We start from the raw sequence: 21,550 nt of genomic DNA on the forward strand, positions 1-21,550 counted from the left end.
CGCCAACAGGATCACTGCTACTTTCGCTGCAGCTCGATTCCTCCTTTTCCTCAATAGAACGCTTATCTTGCACAATAGAAAAGGCAGACGTTCTTTTCGCTGTAAGCTGTAAAGAAGTATATCAGTAAAACAAATATAAAAGAAAAATAAACAATTCACCGCTGCATATACATCCTTTTACTGCTTCAATTATACTAATAACAATTTACTCTTACTACTACGTTTTCTTAATGGTATAAAAAGCATATTGATTATTAATCGAGGGATATGAAGAAGATGAATAACTGGAAAAGATTTAAAAGAGAAAGGGAAATTCGGGCAATCTATATATTTCAAAGGCTTTGCACTGTTGCTAGATTACAGGACGGTTTCCTTCGTTTTCCATATACCTTCCCATTACGAAAAAAGCAAAAATTTGCGTACACGCCTGTTTATTATACTATACTACAATGTAAACAACGACACCTCATTAGGATGCCGATGCATCTACGGATTAGGTAATTGTAAAGCTTGAGGGCAAGCTTTTTCGAAAGGGGGGGTAGTGTTACGGATCGCACCCAATCGCAGCTGTGATCGCTCACATGCGCCGCTTGCGCACATACACGATCATGTATACATAGTTAGTATATAGGAAACACTCTACGAGCGCTTTGCTCCCGATTCTGTAGTTGTAGATTCTAAGGATAAATTGTACCCTGCTCTTGCAGTTCTTCTAAGGCAAAGTGTTACACATAATACCTACCTACATCTTCACTCTCCCTCCTCTCTCCCCCTCCTCTCTCCCCCTCCTCTCTCCCCCTCCTCTCTCCCCCCTCCTCTCTCCCCCTCCTCTCTCCTCTCTCTACCCTCCTCCATACTTAATATCATCATCCAAACCCCACTCCCTACCAAATACCTACCCATCACCTCCCCACTACCTTCCCGAATCTCCATGCCAAGAACTCTACACCCTAGCAGCGATCACTATATCACTATATTAAATCTCGATATTAAATCCCTATAATAAATTAAATCCCCAGAGTCATTTTAACCTCCTGGAGAAAATCCCTGAAAGAAATTAAATTAAATTGGATTAAATTGGATTAAATTGGGTTTAAAAAAATGAATGGGAAATCTAGGGTATATTATAACCTTAACTGTACTATTTTATAATACTATACTGTGTCGTGCCGTGCTGTGCTGTATGATAATAGCAAATAGCAAATACAAACATACAATATAAAACCCATACAAGAAGGAATACAAAGCACAACATCTAAAATATCCTATGGAGATGAGTTTACAATTTTGCATATTAGGTACCAGGGCTAGGTAGGGAATGAACTGTATTGCGGACGGAGTTGAATATTTGATTTGTTTGTATTATTGTATTGATGTATTATTGTATTGATGTATTATTGTATTGATACACACGGTATTCCCACTAACCTGTCTAAAGACCTAGAAGATACCTATTACAGCCTTCAAGTTTCAATGATTCATTCATTGATTTATTCATCAACTAACCAACCAACTAATAATTATCACATCAAATACCTACCTAGGTAATTAGAACGTCACAATCATGCACATGCACATCCATTTTCACATTCAATCAAGAAAGCAACAGATTACTAGGTATCTAGAACGTATTCCATTCAAATATCATCGCCATCTAACCACAGCTCCAGTCTGGCACCTCAACTAATAAGTAACCTAAATGTAAAGTGTAAAGTAAAGTAAAGTATATACAACGAAGATCCGCGTATTTTTTCAGTCATTTTCGATCAGTGTATCTTGTATGTAACCGCTCTTACTTTTTCCTCTCCATGTATCCATATCCATATCCATATCCCTTCCTACCATCCATCTATCCATCCCAATACTCCATCCCCATAACCAATCAATCAATTCAAAACCTAAGCAGTCTTGAAAGTATTTCCCAAAGTGCTCAACGCGCTCGTGGACGACATCAAACCACCGGCCGCGGTATCAGCCATAAACCACGCATAGCGATCGACCATTGTGCTAGCATCCAACCAAGGAAGAACCTCCTTCATGAACGCATTTTGCTCATCAGTCGAACCCGAGGCTTGGAATTCCGTGATCCACAAGGGACGGTTGCCGCCTGCCGTGTACGCATCCTGAACATACTGCTTGAAGTATGCGACGTTGGAGGCTGAATCGTACCAATGGATGCAGACGAAATCGATGGTGCAGTCGGAGCACGAAGACAAGAAAGATTTCAACCAGGTGAGTCCCATGGGCGAAGCACCGTTGGTGACGGCAGGAGCACCGAGCTTGGCCTTGCCGGCAAAAGGTTGCATGTAGGTCTTGTAACCGGCGGCGGCGTCGGATGCACCAATGTTGGCTTGAGTGCTGAGATCGGGTTCGTTGAAGGACATGAGATGTGTGGAGCCAGATGCGATGGCACTGGAGGCAGCGGCGGACCAAGCACCGGTGAAGGTACTCTTCAAGCCCCAGAGGAGAGGAACGAATTCAATACCAGAGGCGGAGAGACCATCGGAAGATGAACCCCAGTTGTAAGCCCAAGCGACTTTGGAAGAACCGGTGAATTGCTTGACATAATCTGCGGTGTTATATGCAACACCACGCTTTCCACCAGAGGAAGAGCTTGCATAGCTGGATAGAGAAGCAGCTGCGGCAGCAGAGCTGGCTTTGGCAGAAGTAGCGAGAGTAGTTGCTGCTGCTTTGGTAGATGTGGCGGCGGCTTTGGCACTGGTTTGAACAAAGACGGCAGCTGCAGCTGCTTCAGTGGAAGCTTTAGCAACGGCTACTGAAGAAGATGAAGAAGAAGCCTTGGCAGAGCTAGACTCTACAACCACATGACTAGTTGTAGAACTGGTGGGAACAACCACGGCACTTGTTACTGCTGCTGGAGCTGGAGTAGGTGCTACCACGACAACAGAGGAAGCAGCAGCAGAGTGATGTTGAGTGTAAGTTCCTACAGCATGAGCATGACCAGTTGCGTACGAACCATCGAGTTCTCTGGTAACGGTAACTTCTTCTGTAACGACGTGGATTTCGGTTTCGTAGATGGGAGCAGCGAATGTTTCTTTGACCAGCAAAGAGGAAGCCAAAATGGCGAGGGATTTGAATTCAAAAGAACGCATGATGTTTTTTGGTGTTGTTTAAACTGGGTGTATCTCGATTTGTGTTGTGTGTATGTATGTTCCTGGATAGGTAGTTGACAGTGAAGAATGACTTGAACTGTTGTTGACTGATATCCAAATGACTGAATCGAAGAAAGAATGTGGTCTTGCTGAGCAAACAATCTCGATGAGTGTTTGATAGAAAATTTGAAGGAGTGTGATGATTCAATCAGTGAATGTAAGGAAGAACAAGATCGTCGACTTTATTTTCAATCCAGAGAGGGAGGGGTGAGAGTAAGACAGGAGAGGTGCGGGAGACTCAAAGTTAATGAAGAACTTTTAAGGTTGTTTCTGGTGGTAGGGGTGAATTCGTATTCTTAAGATTTCGTCAATATCACGTCAAGTCGTAATGAATAAAATGAATGTATGGAAGGAGTAGGCAGTATTTTTAAATTTGAGGTTGAGAGCTTTGATGATGGAAATCCTGCGCTATCTTTCAAAGATACGAAATGATGAGATGTGCCAGACTGGACGTTGCAAATGAGAGGTAACGTGAGGCTGTGGAAAGGAAAGAAGAAGAAGAAGAAGAAAAGCGAGGAAGGAGTTGATCCTTATGTCTATATGTAGATTGCCAAGGGAATGGTGAATGGTGAATTGTAACCCTACATGACCCAAGTGAATTATTTTGACAACATCTTTTTGTCTTTCCTTTCTCTTTTCCGAACTAGTTATGTGAGATAAGAAAGCGGGAGGCGAGTTCGAAAACCTAGCCAGTAGTTAGCCGACGAATAGGAAGAAGGAGTACAGAAACATCGTGTGGGATTTTAAACGACAAGGGGGGTGGGAACGGGATGAGGAGCGATTTGTGCAAGGGTAAATGGTGTTTCTGCTTCTGTCTGCACATTGAAAAGTCGAGCCAGAACTTAGAAGATAGAGAATGAAGCTTAGAAATTCATCCGGTGTTTCTTTTTCTTTGGGAATCCACAACATCTTTGCTAATATCGTATCCACACACCTTGTTTTGCCCATTCAATTGGACCATGTAGAATGGTGATACTACCTAGGTGTGATAGACACTTTCTTGAGCTTCTTGATGGATATTGATTGGCGGGGAAAGAATCTAGATACTTTGCATTTAGTCAGGAACGAGTAGACGTGCAGATGTGCAGGTGTTAACTCTCAGGTACGGAATCCAAGAATAAAAGACCGAGCTTATATGCGTTCTTAAAACTTATTATCACTAGGCCGCTTTCACTCAAAGTCTGACTCCTAATTGGGCGGATAATTAGATAATTATATATCTCAATCCACTCTGATTGGCTCTTTTCTCCATTTTCACTCTTTTCCCCTTCCCAGGGCATAAAAGATAGTCAGGTACCGGTGTTTGATGGTTTGACTAGTTGATGTTCGGTTCATCTCATCGCCATCGTGACTGTACAAAGTGTACATACTACAGAGGGAGAGAGTATCACTGCATGGCTCGAGCATATCTAGACAGTCTGTTTGTATTGAAATATACTAGGATGTATCTTGATCATACAAACACTACATGACTTGTTCTCTGCATTGTATTCTTTTCTTTTTCTGCCTATCTTTTTCTAAGTTTTCTCAACCCATCTAATCATTTACAGAACATCCGAGAATATCCAAGTATCTAGATAGGTATGCACAATCGGTCACGGATTTCAACTCAGTTTCGTCCTTTTCAATAACCCCAGATAATACGATATCAATCCTTTTTTGATTCACATTCACGGTGGCTGAGCTACATTGAGCCTCTTTCGTATGTTGGAAGTTTCACCGATATCTATCCAGCCGCTTCTCCGAAAACATCTTCACATAAGGACGATGTGATGTGAACTTTGTCTGCTCGAGGATCCTCAATATCCTTACTCCATATCCTTCCTTAACCCAATACCCATACCATACCTACTCCATATTATCCACTCAAATACTTCACTTAGCCATCCAGAATCCATCTCATCCATCCAGATTCCAGCGTCAAGGCAAAAAAGTCCAAGTTCCTTTCCCTGGTCCATGCTAAAGGCTTGTGCACACCATTGATGATTCAGGGGTAACCTATTCCATTAATCTATTCTCAAAAGCTTAACCAAGAAGACATTGTGGACGATCCGATGAATTAGCTTGTTTTATCTCTCCGTTTATCGACCATTTGTGGAAATTGGGGAGGGGGAAAGAAGGGAAGACACGAACACCTGCAGCATTCTTACATGCAGGAAGGCAAATCCAAACAAGACAGCGCATCACGAAACAAACACTTTTTCTGTACTGCCCTTACATACACAGGACTCATACCGTACAGCAGAAGTCATGTATGTATGCACTTAGTATCTATGTAACTTAAGTATGCCACTTAGGTATACAACACACAAATAACAAATCGGACAATTCTCACAATCCAAGGAAAAGGAAAAGGAAAAGGAAAAATCGCGCAAGCAAAATGGGCCAGGAGACGTAACAATTGTTAGTCGATGGTATCGTATGCGTGTTCGTATGCGTGTACAAGTGGAGCTGGAGCGTAGAACATTTTGGCATCTTGCTTTGCCGCGTCGGCGGGCTTGGGTACCTGCTTACGCCTGCAGCACAGAACGGGGCAAAAGACTACGAATCAAAGTCAAAATACGGACGGAGTAATAAGGTGAATAAGTATTAATTGATACTTTATCCGACCGGACCGGCATCATTCATTCTACCAGGTGAGTGAGAAGAAGAAACAAGCAAAATCTCGAAATTTCCAGAGTCTAGGGCACGAAAACTCTATCTATTATCTATCAAGAATCACCTTGAGCTTGGTATTTATCGATTAGGTATTGGTATGTCCTGTACTACTAAGAACTGAAAACCTACAATTCATCAAAACTCATCACCAAGAGAAAGTTCCAAGAAAGAAAGCCTCAACTCAATCCCTCACCCCCTCATCTTGGCTCTCTCTACATTTCCAAATCCCCATCCACCCCTTCCCTATCTCAATCCTCACTCCTCACTCACCTCCCTACCAAGTACACGCCGTCTGCACATTTTCTTTTCTCCGATTCTCCCGCTCTTCGTATTCTCCGACCAGAGACCAAGCCACCCAGATACAAAGACTCGAGCGCATGGGAGGGAAGGTAAGGAATGGTAAGCCTTTGGGAAACCTTTGGGAAACCTTTGGGAAACCTTGGACGCGCGCATGATATTCTTGTGTATCCATTTACAAAGTATGCTCACAGATACACCAATTCATATAACATTGCTATCTTGGAAACGCGAGCTTTTTGTACACACACGCTCTTTCATTTTCATCTATCGATGTTTCGATAGAGATCTCTTTGCATATATATATATTACTCGAGTATACTCAAGTGTACTAAATAGATAGATGGATTCAAGACATTGCTCGCATGCAGATCCCGTTGGTTCCTCGACATTTGAATTTGGATTTTTGCAGGTCAAGTGTCTTCTTGTGAGTTGCGACCTATCTAGTACCAATAGATGGATGGGTAGATACTCTGTAGACATATAACCGGTGACTTTCATGTGATAATTAGCTAGGTCCCTATCACCAACTTCACCAAATCCACCAACAATCCCAATCCCAACCAACAACTCCCATGATTTCAAGAAATATCATACTACCTAATAAGTAGGTATGTAGATCCCAACTCAAATTCCAATTCTCAATTCCAAATCCAAATCAGAAGAATAAGAAAAAAAGGGAAAAAAGAAAAGGAAAGGACCAACCCGCAAACCCCGCGTTTCGCTCTCAACATTTCATAATCCGTAATCACAATCTATAATCAATAATATAATATTTTATATACATCGTAGTTTTACAATATCCATCTGGCTTCTTATCTATCTACTCAAACAATCACCTCCATCTTTATCTATCTGTATTATTCCTTTAGGGTTTCTTATGAATGAGATTTAATATTTGAATTTAGGCTATTAGTATATTCTATTATAGAGTATTATAACATATCAAAGAGTATTTTTGTAGAAATAGTAGAGATTTGTAATTAATCGTTTTTGTAAATTTATTAAAGTATCAATCTAATAGTTATATTAATCTATTTATTTATTATTTATTAAAGTAGAGTAGTAGAATCGAAATAATAACTCGAGGTATAAATTAGAGGAATTATTTATAGAAATATGATAAAATGAAAACGAAAACGAAAATATATTAGATATAACTTATATCTAGTAGGTTAATATCTATCTGTCTATTAGATATCTAATTAGATTCAAAGAATATCTAAATAAGAATATAAGAAAGTATCGAATACCTATCTACCAACTAGATTATTATCAGTAGGTGCCTACCTCATTATAAGACGAACCCGACTACGACTAGATACAAATGAAATCTTACTTTCAGTTCGATAACCAAACTCCAAGGACACACATATCAAGACACAGTCGCTCCCCGAACAAAACAGAACACCCCATTTTCAGTTTCAGTTTCAATTTCAATTTCAAATTCAAATCCAGACCTCAAATCCATTATCATCCTCAGCACCACCAAAAACCATCAACATCAACATCTTTAAACCACCAAAAAATCCACAAATCCACAATCTAACCTTACCTTACCTTACCTATCTATAGTAAGATTACATAGATACACACAACCAACCCAAAGCCTTTCCTCCGCTCAGGAATTTACCACGTTCCAAACATCCATCCGCTAAGCCACCTACCTAGGTATCTGACCCTCTAACCAACCATCCATCATCCATCCATCATCCATCAACTCAACCCCAACCCCAAACTCAAAATTTCAAATCTTTCCAACAACCAAACCCTAACAATACCCAAAAATAGCACCTCTCTCTCTCTCCCTCCCCCTCCCCCTCCCACAATCTACCCAGCACCCGACACATACCTACCTAGCCAACAACGGAACATGACGTCGTATTCGTAAGATTCAGATTTATTAGATTCAAATTTAAATCCATCGTCATCCTACCACTTAGGACCTGGGTACTTTTGCAATCCAAATAATCCGGGGAGTCAATAGAGGTGTATTAGTAAATAATTAATCATGAGATTATGAGATTATAGCTTATGCTTATACTTATACTTATACTTATACTTATACTTATACTTATACTTATACTTATACTTATACTTATACTTATACTTATACTTATACTTATACTTATACTTATGCTGAAAATTCATTTGAGGGATACCTACTTGGAAGGTGGAGATGTATCTACCTACCTACCTACCTACCTATCCACCTAGTCTGAGCGAGAACTACTTGGCGAGATTCGTTGATTACTCTTTCGAGGATTTGAGGGATTGAAATTAGATAGGTACCTACCTAGCATTCATTGAGAGGGATTGAATAATTGATATATAATATACAACTAACCAACTGACTGACTATACAAAAACATACTCGATTTAAAAGCGATACTACCTACCTAGATGGATTATTCTCAAATTCCCGTTTATTCCTGAAAATAAATATAAGAGTCTTATTCATATCGAAAAAAAATCATAAAAATATAGCAATACATGAAAACTTAAACTCCAATCACTTCCCAAATCACCCCATCCACCTGTATGTGCCTATCGTAAAGAGCTATCTAAATTCCATCATTAATATTCACTCAATCTTAATTTCTTTCCAATTTCCCTCCTTCTCGCATTAGCATTAGCCCGTTCTGAAGGTCTCGTATTTGAATCATCTAGACCTTCACCTCTTGCCTTGAGAGCTTGAAGAAGCATGCCTGCGTCGAAGAATCCATCTATATTTATGTATTAGTGTGACTCTTTTGATTATATGAAGAACATTTAAATGGCAATTGAGAAAGGGAAGAAAGGAAAAGGAAAACATACATCCACCCAATCCCTCATCATCACTAACAGCCGCACTCTCATCAGCCGGCGTCATCGTCCCGGGCGTTCTCTTACCCAACTCCGCAGCTCTAATAACTCTTCCTCTACTCTTTAACTTTTTCCCGGCAGTGGGCCTATTAGCACTAGCTTCTCTCGCTCTACTAGCCTTTGGACTTGTGCCTCTTCTCGTAGATTTCAGCACTCTCCTAATTTCGAGCAAATAACTCTCAAGAGCATCTACAAAGCGTTTGGTTTGACGATGCTTACTACTAGCACAAATACTAATTCCCTCATCCTTAATAATATATCCAATTCCAAATCCGTCACCGGAAGTAGGACCAAATCCAAATTGGCGAAGTGATGGATTACCGCAGTTGGATGTTGAGAGGACAGTTGTGTTGAGTTTATCCCAACCACTGTCTGCGAAAAGAAGAGGCATGGAATGATTTGATGATCCAGGGGTAGAATTGCCTCGAGCGCGGGATGAGCGACGCTCAACTTCATCGCCATCACTCAAGATTGAATTCCGGCCTGGACTACCAACTATAGAGTTGTCTCTAGATGAACCTGTTTCAACAGGGCTGGAACATCCATTGCTGCTCAATCCATTACTACTAGCAGCCTCAGCGCCATCTTCATCAACTGCTTTTTGCCATACACTAAAGAGGGCATACAAGTGGCGATCGCAACCTTGGGCTTTCGCGCATTCCTTTGTATTAGCTGTATGTTTCTGACAAGCTTTCTTCAACGCCTCAACTTTTTGTTCCGGAGGATTTTCAGCCCAAAATTTCTGTACGAAATCGACTGATTCAGGCGTTACAGATCGTATAGCTTCAGTTCTTCCATGAAGAAAAACTTTCGTCATCGCTGGTTCATACGTACATTCCACTCTACCATATAAACCATAATATGCAGCCTGAAATGCCATCTGCACGAAAGCATCTGGAGAAAATCCCATGCTCGTCATGAAATTCTTTCCATAAGCTGCGAAATCGAGGGTTTGGAATTCATTTTGTTGAATGAGATCTGCAAGACGAGTTTCCGCAAAACGAACGGCAATACTGAGTTCGGGTATCATATCCCATTCTAATTTGTGAGGAGTAGTGCTCACATCTCCAAAACTAGCCGGGTCACGTTTAGCTGGATCTGGACTGTTCGATGCCCAGAGACTGGGTGCCTGTCCATTGATCGTACGGGCAAATCGGAGGATTGTGTCTGTATACACATCGCTTGCAAATCGAAGAACGGTATGTCCATCTACACCGGTGTGTTCGAAATTGATACCTGCACTGCCATTTTTGCAAACGATAATTTGTAATTTGTCGTACCAACGATTCGTGCATGTTCCTATTTGAACACCCTTCTCAACTTGACTAGTCCCACAAAGCATATTTTGACATAAATCTGCTTGGGAATTGGGCTCTGCATAATCAAGGCAGAGGATGAATAAGGCAGAGTCTACTATTCCAAGACAATCTGCATTATTTGATCCTTCTTCTCTGGTCATAACATCTCTAAGACCTGACCAGATTTTTCTATTCTCAGTACTGAGAACACCAAGTGCACCTTTAGCGGCATCTTGTATAGGAGTTTGTTGCGCGTCATCAACGATTGTTTGTAAATTAATCGAAAGGTCTCTTTCGGTCATGATTAGATCCGAATTGTCATCAAGAACATCAAACCAGTAAAATTGCCCATGACAAAGTACTACAAGATGCTTTGATTCTGGATCTTGTCCAATATGACATCCATTCTCGGTAGGTACACGTGCAGTGCCGAATAATCTTGAGTATTGATACATGCAGAGAGGCGTGCCTCTTACTGTGTCGGGAGGTAACTCTTCTCTTCTAACTGCGCGTACGAAAGACAGTGCAGATATCACTAATGAGGCTGCACGAGTTACTTGGTTGTTTCTTGCAGGTGTTGGATCATCCTCAAGTAAGAAAAATGGGTTGAGGTTCAGAACAACGGGGTTGTCAAAGTTGAGGTATGAGTCGTACCCTAGATGTTCTATTAGCATGGCAGACACGGTGAACTCCTAGGTATATAACATACAAAACTGCTCAATATAACTAGTCTTTCCATCTGCATACTTCTTCAGTCTCTCGTGAAGTTCCGGTCCATCGTTTTTCAGGAACTCTTCCACAGCTTGTTTGGTTTCTGCATGTTCTCTTGGTGACTGTAATGGCTTTAAAGCTGCCAGATATTTCGTCATGCTGCCGTCCAACTCTGGTATCGGCAGCTTTGGTAACTTGTCTTGTGCAGCAAAAGTAATTCCTTGCTCATGTTTTGGCTGATTGCTAGCAAGAGGGTCTCTTTGGTTCTTTGAGTAGCCATCATTGACCTTCTTTGCTCCTTCCATTGATCGATTTGCGTCTGGTGCAGCATTGGCAGGAGGCTCTCCTACTGTAATTAGGGATTCATTTAGAGATTTAGGCATCCTGAATGTACGGACAGCTGTTGTTGAGGTAGGCATCTTGGTTAGCCTAAAACTTTTAAGTTTATGCGTATAATGGAGAAATAGAAGTGCAAATATTCAATCCTCGAAGTGCTGTGCGATAGAAATAATGGCAATCGTAAAGACAATAAGACGGCATTACATTAGATACATCAAATCCTTTGCGGGGGAAAGTATTCTTATAAGGAGGAAATGGTTCTCACGGTAAGCAGCTACCAACAGCCTTGGTTATATCTACGCAGCAGAGGTAATACACTATCATGAAGCAATGATCGGAATTCCATATCCCCGCAACTGGCCTTCTGCATTGGTTCACGTAGAATATCATTGGATAACTTGATCCGGCCATATGGCCCATGCAGGACACAGGTCTCCACTTCCGTACACTAGTTAGGATGATATTCCGAGCTTATATGATATCCGCAGCGCCGAAGTTCTGATAGCTTGGCACTGAAGTCCAAACAACAGTGAAGAGAGACGATAGGGAGTATGATGACAGTAAAGCTTTGCATACCTTTATGCTTTAAATTCCTTTTTTTACGAGTATATATGCCTTTAGAAATTTCCTTAGAGGATAGGAAGACTTCAGTGGGTAAGGAATAAGAGACCGTTACGCGATGCAAGTGCAAGGATAAAAAGTTTGTGTAAATGATACTCTATTTTCAACCACGGAACCAGGCCCGATGGATTTCGTCGTCAACGTCTGAGCATGTGAAAGAGGCGTAGGTCAGAAACCACCAATATTCCACAATCCCAGAGAAAATCTTGAGTGTGATCAGTATTCTGGAACAAAGGAATGCGATAATGCAAGGAGCTCAAAACGTTCGGTCAGTTCGGTCAAGCGGATGAGAAAGAGTGGGTGTGGTTCGTAGGCTCAAAGGATATCTAAAATACGTTGCGAGATGACACTGGGCAATGCAAGTTTCCTCGTTCCGTTCTTGCGGATTGATGGAGGTGATCGAATGAGATAGATGTTAGGGTTTGAGGAAAGTTGAGAAGTGGGGTGCCAGAAGGCAAAAGGCTGAAGCCTCGTTATCCTGTGGTAGGTACGTACTTTTGTAAATTGCTGTGCCTTTGAAAGATAGATACCTTCCAAGTTCATCCGTTTGCGGGATTCGATGCAGAAAGGTCAATGATTCCGATTGAGTGGTTTTTGAAGATGTATTAGGAGCCTGTGTATCTTGTATCATGTGCATACCTGGGTACGACTTATTGAGAAAACTATGATAGCTTGAACAAGGACTAATCATATAATGATTTATCTGATATTCAAATGATATTTAAGCAATTATGGAATAAAATACGGAAAACAATATAATCTTGTTAAAAATCGAGGACGAATCTCAAGCTCTATCTACCAATGAAACTATCTAGCTTATATACCTTACCAAGTAGGTAGGTATTACATGCACTTTCTTAATTTGTCTAGATCCCCAAGATCCTTAAAATCCATTACCATGGCTGTGGCCGCACCGAACTGTAACCCTCGGCCCGTGACCTTGTTTTTACTTTCGTAACCAATGCTCCGCCAATGTCACGTGATACAACCGGTCAGTGATGGTCCTAGCGGGTTTCTACACAATCCTGATTTTGCCTGTTGATTGGTGCGATCACACGGTCCATGACATTAATACACAGTCTCTAAAGCATCAAACCATTTCTCAAAGAGAGCTACTGCTTCCTTGGATATGGCCAAAGAGGTCTGGCCCCAGCCATCACCAACTTGCTGAACAGCACTGCTGTTGGCGTTGCTGGCAGGCCAATATGTGAGATTTCCCCCGTTTGGATTTCCTGTTTTGATGAAGTTGACCCAGTAAGCATTCATGGTACTGGCGATCTCGTAGTCTTCCGCAACCCAGGGCAAATCTGTGTCGTACAGGTTGTTAAGCACGTAATTGATCTCAGATTCGTGATAAGCACCCTGGGTTTGTCCAGGCGGCGCATGATCCCAGAAGTAGTTGTACACCGGCTTGTCGGAAGCCGTAGCCCACAGCTGCGACCATAACCAGGTACCCACGGCGGAGCGGTCTGACCACTGCCGATTGTATGCCGCCGAAGCTGAGGTACTATCATTCGCACTGTAAATAGTCAAGAACTCGTCTGTCCAGTCGCCAAAGGTGGTGTTCATGTCTGCTAAGTAGGTAGCGAGGGTGATATTAAGGCCGTATGTCGCACCGCTTTCATCTCTGGTGTTTCCAGTCATAATGGGCACATCGTTGGCTGCTCCATTAATCAGGGTGTTCATGTATGTATCCGGCACAGCGTAGTAATCCAGAACCGCTCCGAAATCATCTGCCTGGGCGAAGGTAGAGTAGTTCAACGCACGGAGCTCCGCAAGTGAGGTGACATTATAATCCGACACATAGTTCACGCCGTTTTCCAGGGCCACGTCGAGACTACGGTAGTTCTCGGCAAGGCTGGAACTCAAAGGGTCTTTAGGGTCGCGAACACCAGATTCGATTATGGCGCCAACGATGAGTCCCTTGGTCAACGGGCTATTCACAATATGGTAGGTGGCGGCCGAACCGGCTGACTGGCCCATCACTGTAATATGTTCAGGATCTCCTCCGAACGCCGCAATATTCTCAACAATCCAGTTAAGAGCAGCATTCTGATCGAGAATTGCCCAGTTACCAGAGCTATTTGTATGGTGCGTTTCGTTCATCTCGGCTGAGAGCCAGGGGTGTGCAAGCCAGCCAAAAATACCGTTCCGGTAATTATAATTAACAAAAACGACGCCTTTATCAGCCATGCCTCCGCCATCGAAAAGACCGTCGCGAGCACTCGACATAGCTGGATAACTCCACATGACAACGGGCAGCTTCGCATCCGTCGAATTGGCGGCACTCCAAATGTTTAGGCTCAAGCAGTCTTCAGAGTCTGTGTAGCCATCAGGCACGGCTCGGAATGTCTGGGGGCAGACAGGACCAAAATCTTTGGCAGCAAAAGTCGTATTCCATTGTGTGACTGGCTGGGGGGCTTTGAAGCGATTGTTTCCTCCTGTGGTAGCAGCAAAAGGAATTCCTTTCCAGACGGCAATGTCTTTCCAGTGCTCCAGATTGAACCCAGTAGGGCTGCTGTTGAAAGCAGCGTAGCCTTGCACTGGACCATAGCTAGTTGTGATCTTTTGATCGTACAGCGCGGCGCTTGCTGTGCATAGCAGAGCCGCAATCGGGACCAGGGAATGCAGAAGGTACGGCATGGCTAAGAACCGCGATTTTGACGGAGAAAGAAAGAATCAGAAAGAATGGGTTGTGGATTTCCAAAAGAGGAGAAAGCCAGCCACTCATGTGTGCCATTTGTATAACGATATGAATGACATATAAATAGATATAGAGAGCTCACCGCACCGCAAAGATGAAGGAGGTGTGCTGATGCATGTCCATTTGGTTAAGATTGCGCGGCATGGCTCTATTCTCATCATTGCACGTCGAAATCAAGAGGAAGCAAAGGTAGCAAGATTGAAGATCAGAGGGTTACTGGCACCAAGCAATACAGGTTCTCCACGGCACATGGTTGGGGTAATGTCGGTAGTCTGATTTAGATCAGAGATCTTCACTCACTGCCTGTACCTACATGGAGACCTTGAAGCATTGATATCTTGAAAAAGCCTATGATTTTTTTCTAAAATCACTGTAACCTCCGTACAGGGGTCCTTATGCTGTAGGCATACGTAAGGGACACTGCGAATAACAATCCACTCTAGATTATTACCTTTCTCGCGATTACGTATCACACAAAAAGCAGAGTTCTACAGAAATGGACCTCTTCACTTCAACTTACTAATCTTAATAGCACAATAAAGGAAGCATATATAGGTCCTCACTACACCATTTACCTCTCTTGCATTAGGCTTAGCCATTCTATCAAAAAACGATCTCTTAAGTTCATTATCATCTATCTTATTTCTCCGCAATTGATCTTGAAAACTTCCCGAGTCTGCCATGTTTTCCGTTCACCGGGTCGCGGTTGCTACTCTCAGCATCGCAGGTGCCGCCCAAGCGCTTTCGCTAAGCGATGTCTGTACCACAGCTTACGCGAGCGAGGCAATCCCTACAGCTGACTTCTTGCCTGGCATTACTATCGAAGCGTCTTCAGTCACCACAGCCATCATTACCAACTCTACGGCTTCAAACGATTGGTACATTACCGAGGCCATTTCGTACTGTAACGTCACAATTGCCTATTCGCACAACGGTATCGCGGATGATTTGGTTCACGTCTCCTTTTGGGTTCCTGAACCAGATAAATTCCAGAATCGATATGTCACGACCGGTGGCAGTGGTCTTTCTATCAACGCTGTAAGTTTTTCAAGATAAATTTCATGGAGAAAAGTCGTTGATTTATGTATCAATATTTAGGGTGCGGTCTCGAACCCTACTGGTGTTATAGTTGGTGCCGTTTCGGGTTATACCGACGGTGGTTTCGGTACCTTCGATTCGTCTTGGGATGAGGTCTTCCTCCTTGCTAATGACACTATCAATTGGCAGTCAGTCTATATGATGGGCTACCCAGCTCACTGGGAACTCGCAACATTGGGAAAGGAGTTTACCAAGAACTTCTTCAATGTTTCTGATAAGGTTTATTCTTACTACCAGGCATGTTCTGAGGGTGGCCGCGAAGGTTGGAGTCAGCTTCAGCGCTTCGCTGATCTCTTTGATGGTGTTACAAATGGTGCGCCAGCCCTTCGCTACGGTCAGCAGCAGGTCAACCACTTAACTGCGGGTGTGACTGAGCAGACTCTGGGTTATTACCCATCGAGTTGTGAAATGGAGAAGATTCTAAACTTGACCATAGCTTTCTGCGATCCCCTGGATGGGAAGACTGATGGTGTTGTCTCGCGATCAGATCTGTGCAAGCTACAATTCAACGTGAATAGCACCATCGGCGAGTCTCACTACTGCGCTGCATCATCAGGTAGTTCTTTTGTTCCAGGTAAACGTCGGGTTGGCAGTACGAGTACCAACCCTGAACAAAATGGAACTGTCACGGCTGAAGCTGCTGTGCTGGCCCAAACACTCTGGGATGGGCTTCATGACTCTAACGGAAAGCGCGCCTACATATATTACCAAACTGGTGCCGAGTTTGGTGACGCAGATACTACATACAACTCGGAGACTGGGGAATGGGAGGTTTCCATCACAGGCCTTGGCGGTCAGTGGGTCGCACAATTTCTTCAGCTCCAGGAAGTTGATAATCTGAGCACCCTGGAGAACGTTACCTACGATACCCTGAAGGAGTGGATGATCTATGGGATGCAGAAGTATGGCGACTCATTGCAGACCACTGAGCCTGATGTTAGCGCTTTTGCGAATGCTGGTGGTAAGGTCATCCATGTTCATGGCGAACAGGACCCTTCCATCCCTACTGCTTCATCGATCCACTACTATGAATCCGTCCGTAACGTCATGTTTCCCAACATGACTTTCAACTCTAGCACAGAGACCATGGATGACTTTTACCGCCTCTTCCTTGTTCCCGGTGGTGCTCACTGCGGAGTAAACACCGAACAACCAGATGGCGGATGGCCCGCAACAACCCTACAAACTATGATCGAATGGGTCGAGAACGGTATCGCACCGACAACTCTCAACAACACTGGCACTGCCGCTCCCACTCTTTGCAAATGGCCTCTGCGTCCACTGTGGTCGAACAATGGTACATCTTTCGACTGTGTTTATGACCAAGCTTCGTGGGACAGCTGGATTTACGACTTCGATGCTTACAGCACGCCTATCTACTAATCAATTGACAGCGTTCCTGCTTTTGCCATCGCCCAGGCTTTATTTGACCAGGCTGAGAAAGACCTAAGGGGGTAAGAGACATTTCAGGAAGGGTGTGGATCTTACTGAAAGTTTGGTAACCCATATCGGCCGCATGATAGCAATAGTAATGGCAGCGCGCTCTTATTGTAAATAGGCTATTTAAGTTCAATACGTGGAGTGATTTACTGTACTCCTATTGTAAATATATACAATTCGATTCTCATAATATAAAATCCAGTGGCATTTCCTTCCTTTCAGTAACTTCACTGCGCTACTATGTCCCGTAAATTATTACTCATATCTACGAAGGTAAAATGACTTTACTCGACGTAAGCTTTTTGTGACAATTATACCTTTTTTGTGTTTGCGTATGCTAAAAGCGGGATATTTGGGGAATGTGTGGACTACGAGGGAGGATAGAGATGGGGGCGGGGATTTTGGGGGAAATTTGTCTGAAGGTTCATATCTGTGAGATATTTTTGAGAGCTGGAGAAAACGAAGAAGGAGAATGGGGAGTTGGGAAGGGGTATAGAAGAAGTTCTATGGGAGAATTAAAAATTGGTAGACTAGGATCTCTTTAGCAGGACGGAAAAGACGAGATGACAAAATCACTATATTCAAATCATCTGTTGAAAATAGACATGTTCCAGTTTTCATAGTGATTTTACGTTTTAATTTATCTTGAAATGCAAATTATATAGAATAGATAATGAGTAAAAGAGCTTTCAGAAATTTTTTATCATACATGGATTTATTAGTATTTAAATAGTTATCGAACATTGAAAAGAATGTTTATTTCTGATATCACAGCCAAGGAGAAAGAGAGCAAACTTCCATAAGTAGAAACAGTATCTTTCTGTCCAACAATCTAACATATCCTATAAAACATTATCATCCAGTCGAAAGTACCTCAGCCATCACTATTTCCATCAATACCATTCATCAAATTATATTATATCCAACAAACCGAATTTTGACCCTTTGTAGAGAGAGTCCCGCCAGCTCTTATTTTCGCACTCATCCTGAAGCTCATTCCGGAAACCGGGCACAATGCACTGATCGAGCTTTACAAAAACAAGCCCATTCCCACCGCCGCAACCAATACACCGCCTCCAACCCACTTCTCCATCTTGCCAGCCATCCCGGTAAAGACAGACAGTGTAGCCGTCGCTGTGCTACTTCCCGTAAACGTAGCATTGCTTCCCCCACTTGTCTTCGTTGCGGTAAGCGAGGCTACCGGTGGCGTAGTAGGTGTTGTGTAGGCTGGAAGACTGACAATCTCGCTAGTTGTAACACTTGCAGGTGTGGTTGGGATATTTGAGGCACTGACAGATGCGACAGACGAAGGCGTGACGGATTGGAGAACACCGGTTAGAGAGTAGATTGCTGCGCAGGCGGTAAGATCCATGCCATCTGGACAGCACCAGACAGTTAGATCTGTGGCCTGAGTGCAATAGTAGCCTTCGGAGCAGGAGTCTTTTTCAAGTTAGTTTTGTGCGGGGATGTAAGAAAGATGGACATCTGTAAGCTAAAGAGAAGACATACCGCCAGTTCCAGTTGGACAACAAGTTTCCTTAACAGTCGGGTCGAAACAGTGAACATCTCCATCAGTTGAAGGACAAGTTTCATAACCTGTTCCACATGCCTCTGCACAAGTGCCGTAGCCACTGCAAAAAGTTTGAGAGGGTTGATAACCCGATTGTCGCTTGGTGAGACCATATGCTTGATTACCAAATGGGTTGAGGGATTTAGCTGCTAACTTGTAAGGCATAGCCTCTGAGGCTTTTGCGGAAGCATAAGCTACCAGAATGGAAGCGGCGATGAAAGTGGTCAAATACATTTCGAGATTATGTAGAAAAGCTCCAGTGATTTCAGGCGAAGGTAGTGATGAATAGGATTTTGGGGATATAAAACGATAGAATAAGATATCTAATAACGACTTCAAAGGATATCGTCAAAGTAAGAAGAGCCTGCCTACTTATATGAGATACAACTCCTTGTATCAAGCCTCCAAGATAATGTATGCTATGCCTGCTATCAAAATTGTCGTTCACGGGAAGCTACAAAAGTGGAGGCGAAGCATCATAAGTTTGAAAACACGGCTGAGATATTACAGCAAATCAGTTCTCTTTGACAAGGATTCTCGTATGTGTTGAGCCTCTATTAATAAGATGTGTTCTGGGCGTACCCGATTATAAAATGAAGGGAGTAGGGACTCAACGCCGTTGATTCAAACTGGGCGGCAACCTTCACCAACGTCGATTAATGTGATATCAAAGCGCGGAGACTTCATTTGTGACAGCAAATGACAACACGCGATGGAGGATGTTAGTGGCATACTGAGCTGAAAGCTCTCTTTCAATTTCTGAAATGAGATTCAAGAAGTAGACAACCGCTCAGACTTGACTGCTCCATGATACTCTCTTAAGATATTCAGATAGCCTCTCGGCGGCAGACCGCAACGAATCTCGGCGCCTTCACTAAAAAGGCGCATATCTTTCATCTTAGAAAGGAGAAAGGATGGCTATTTGCGAGTCCCAAAGCCATCAAATTTAAAATAGTAACAGATATATTTCTGCCTTCTGATCTAATTAATGCCAAGTTTGACGCAAAGCCTCTCTGCAAGCCATCGGATTTGAGCTGAAATAATAGCTATGAGTGGCTACCCAATAACCATTTTGATCTCCAAAGATGTTTCACACGTGATGTCCCGCATCTGGGACGGGGGAAGAATGTCGCAGTGCATTTGTGATGTCTCGGCTCATGTGTGTACTTGATATTGGTATACCGATGAACATCAGAGCTACGTCGACTGTGTCCGATAAGGAGACAACTTGGTTGAACATAGTTGAATCCATCAGGACCTTAAAAGTACGAGTAAGTTAATCTGATGTTTTTATGATAGAGATAAGTATGATACATCACTGGTGCACTAGTTCGTGAGCTAGTGGCTGTCCAGAACTCTGATTGATCGTCATACTACATTTGTGACACAAAGCATACCAAAGCAACCAGACTAGGGAACAACAAAGAAATATGCATGAAAACAAACAACCAAATCTTTGAACATCAACAACACTCTTGGTGAAATATCTAAATCAAGTCAATAAGCCAGTAAATCGGAATAATGACAAACACTTTTCTCATCACGGGAGCGACAGGTAAACAAGGGGGAGCAGCAATCGATGCTCTTCTCTCTGCTACTGGATCGTCTGATGTTACCATATTTGCTCTGACTCGCAACGTCGAATCACCAGCAGCAGAGAAATTAGCCAAGAAATCCGACAAGATCAGACTTCTCCAGGGCGATCTTAATGACTGTCCTGCAATTTTCGAAGCGGCTCCTCAGCCCATCAAGAGCGTCTTTTGCGTTACCATGCCCAGCATGGGGTTTGGTAATGCCGGCGCGAGCGAAGAAGAGCAAGGCATAGCTCTTATCGACGCGTCCATCAAGCATGGCGTAGAACATTTCGTATTCACATCTGTGGATCGTCACGGCGAGGATTCCGACAATGATCCGACGGATATTCCTCATTTCATCAGCAAAGCCAATATCGAGAAATATTTGAAGGAGAAAAGTGCAGGGACCCAAATGTCATGGACCATTCTGCGACCTGTCGCGTTTATGGAGAACTTCGCCTCTGGATTCGCAGGCAAGATTTTCCCAACCGCTTGGTGTGCTTCTTTAGCTCCGACGACCAAACTCCAGCTCGTCGCGACTGCAGATATTGGATACTTTGCGGCTCAGGCATTGCTCAACCCGAAGGAGTACACTGGACGCGCCATCAGTCTAGCGGGCGATGAATTAACTTTCGGAGAAGCAAATGAAATATTTGAATCGAGACTTGGAAAGGATATCCCGAGAACATTCAATTTCGTCGGATCTACTCTTCTCTGGGCGATTAAAGATGTCGGATTGATGTTCAGTTGGTTCGAAGAAAGGGGTTATGCAGCTGATATCAAGGCTCTGAGAAAGGAGCATCCAGGACTCCAAAGTTTCGGCGACTGGTTGAAGACGAGTGGGTTGTAAGGATTTTAACGATGTATGTCTGCGGGTGTTATTTGGAGTTCGGATCGCGATACTTATAACTACTTTCATTGACATCTGAAGCCTATTGTGTAAGGAGAAAACTTTGGATTTCGAAGCTCACAAGAAGGTGATTGTTGTAGGCGAAGTTTAATGTAACGAATTCAGTAGTAATGTTGACCATATCTCTTCACCACAGTGTTAGACTCGTATGAAAAATCGATTCTAACTAACAGTACATTGGCTCCCTGTTTAGATGGGTTATTTATCTTTTCATTAACTCCGTTTGTTTTCAGTATCGAGGCATGAGTCTGTACATCACCAAATTCTGTTGAATGAGTAGTTTATCCCTTCC

The 21,550-nt window shown here is 43.0% G+C and overlaps 6 protein-coding genes across 6 annotated transcripts; 2 read left to right on the forward strand and 4 right to left on the reverse strand.

The window, feature by feature from the left end:
• Positions 1–1,898: 1,898 nt before the first annotated feature.
• EAF02_008690 (uncharacterized protein) lies at positions 1,899–3,113 on the reverse strand (the record flags this gene model as incomplete). Its single annotated transcript, XM_038904738.1, has 1 exon — positions 1,899–3,113. One exon carries the CDS (start codon positions 3,111–3,113, stop codon positions 1,899–1,901), a length of 1,215 nt encoding a protein of 404 aa, XP_038755795.1.
• A 5,592-nt stretch (positions 3,114–8,705) lies between these two features.
• On the reverse strand, positions 8,706–11,421 carry EAF02_008691 (uncharacterized protein; the record flags this gene model as incomplete). The annotated part of the gene is made up of 3 exons (XM_038904739.1): positions 8,706–8,854; positions 8,946–10,946; positions 11,001–11,421. The coding sequence occupies 3 exons, from the start codon at positions 11,419–11,421 to the stop codon at positions 8,706–8,708; spliced, it is 2,571 nt and encodes an 856-aa protein (XP_038755796.1).
• A 1,609-nt stretch (positions 11,422–13,030) lies between these two features.
• On the reverse strand, positions 13,031–14,605 carry EAF02_008692 (uncharacterized protein; the record flags this gene model as incomplete). The annotated part of the gene is made up of 1 exon (XM_038904740.1): positions 13,031–14,605. The coding sequence occupies one exon, from the start codon at positions 14,603–14,605 to the stop codon at positions 13,031–13,033; it is 1,575 nt and encodes a 524-aa protein (XP_038755797.1).
• A 742-nt stretch (positions 14,606–15,347) lies between these two features.
• EAF02_008693 (uncharacterized protein) lies at positions 15,348–17,147 on the forward strand (the record flags this gene model as incomplete). Its single annotated transcript, XM_038904741.1, has 2 exons — positions 15,348–15,704; positions 15,765–17,147. The coding sequence occupies 2 exons, from the start codon at positions 15,348–15,350 to the stop codon at positions 17,145–17,147; spliced, it is 1,740 nt and encodes a 579-aa protein (XP_038755798.1).
• A 1,087-nt stretch (positions 17,148–18,234) lies between these two features.
• Positions 18,235–19,008, reverse strand: EAF02_008694 (uncharacterized protein; the record flags this gene model as incomplete). Its single annotated transcript, XM_038904742.1, has 2 exons — positions 18,235–18,644; positions 18,714–19,008. The coding sequence occupies 2 exons, from the start codon at positions 19,006–19,008 to the stop codon at positions 18,235–18,237; spliced, it is 705 nt and encodes a 234-aa protein (XP_038755799.1).
• Positions 19,009–20,295: 1,287 nt separating this feature from the next.
• EAF02_008695 (uncharacterized protein) lies at positions 20,296–21,198 on the forward strand (the record flags this gene model as incomplete). The annotated part of the gene is made up of 1 exon (XM_038904743.1): positions 20,296–21,198. The coding sequence occupies one exon, from the start codon at positions 20,296–20,298 to the stop codon at positions 21,196–21,198; it is 903 nt and encodes a 300-aa protein (XP_038755800.1).
• Between the last annotated feature and the right edge of the window lie 352 nt (positions 21,199–21,550).

The sequence above is a fragment of the Botrytis sinoallii genome (genome assembly GCF_014898435.1).
Source record: "Botrytis sinoallii strain Bc 23 chromosome Unknown BSIN_016, whole genome shotgun sequence".
Lineage (NCBI taxonomy): Eukaryota > Fungi > Ascomycota > Leotiomycetes > Helotiales > Sclerotiniaceae > Botrytis > Botrytis sinoallii.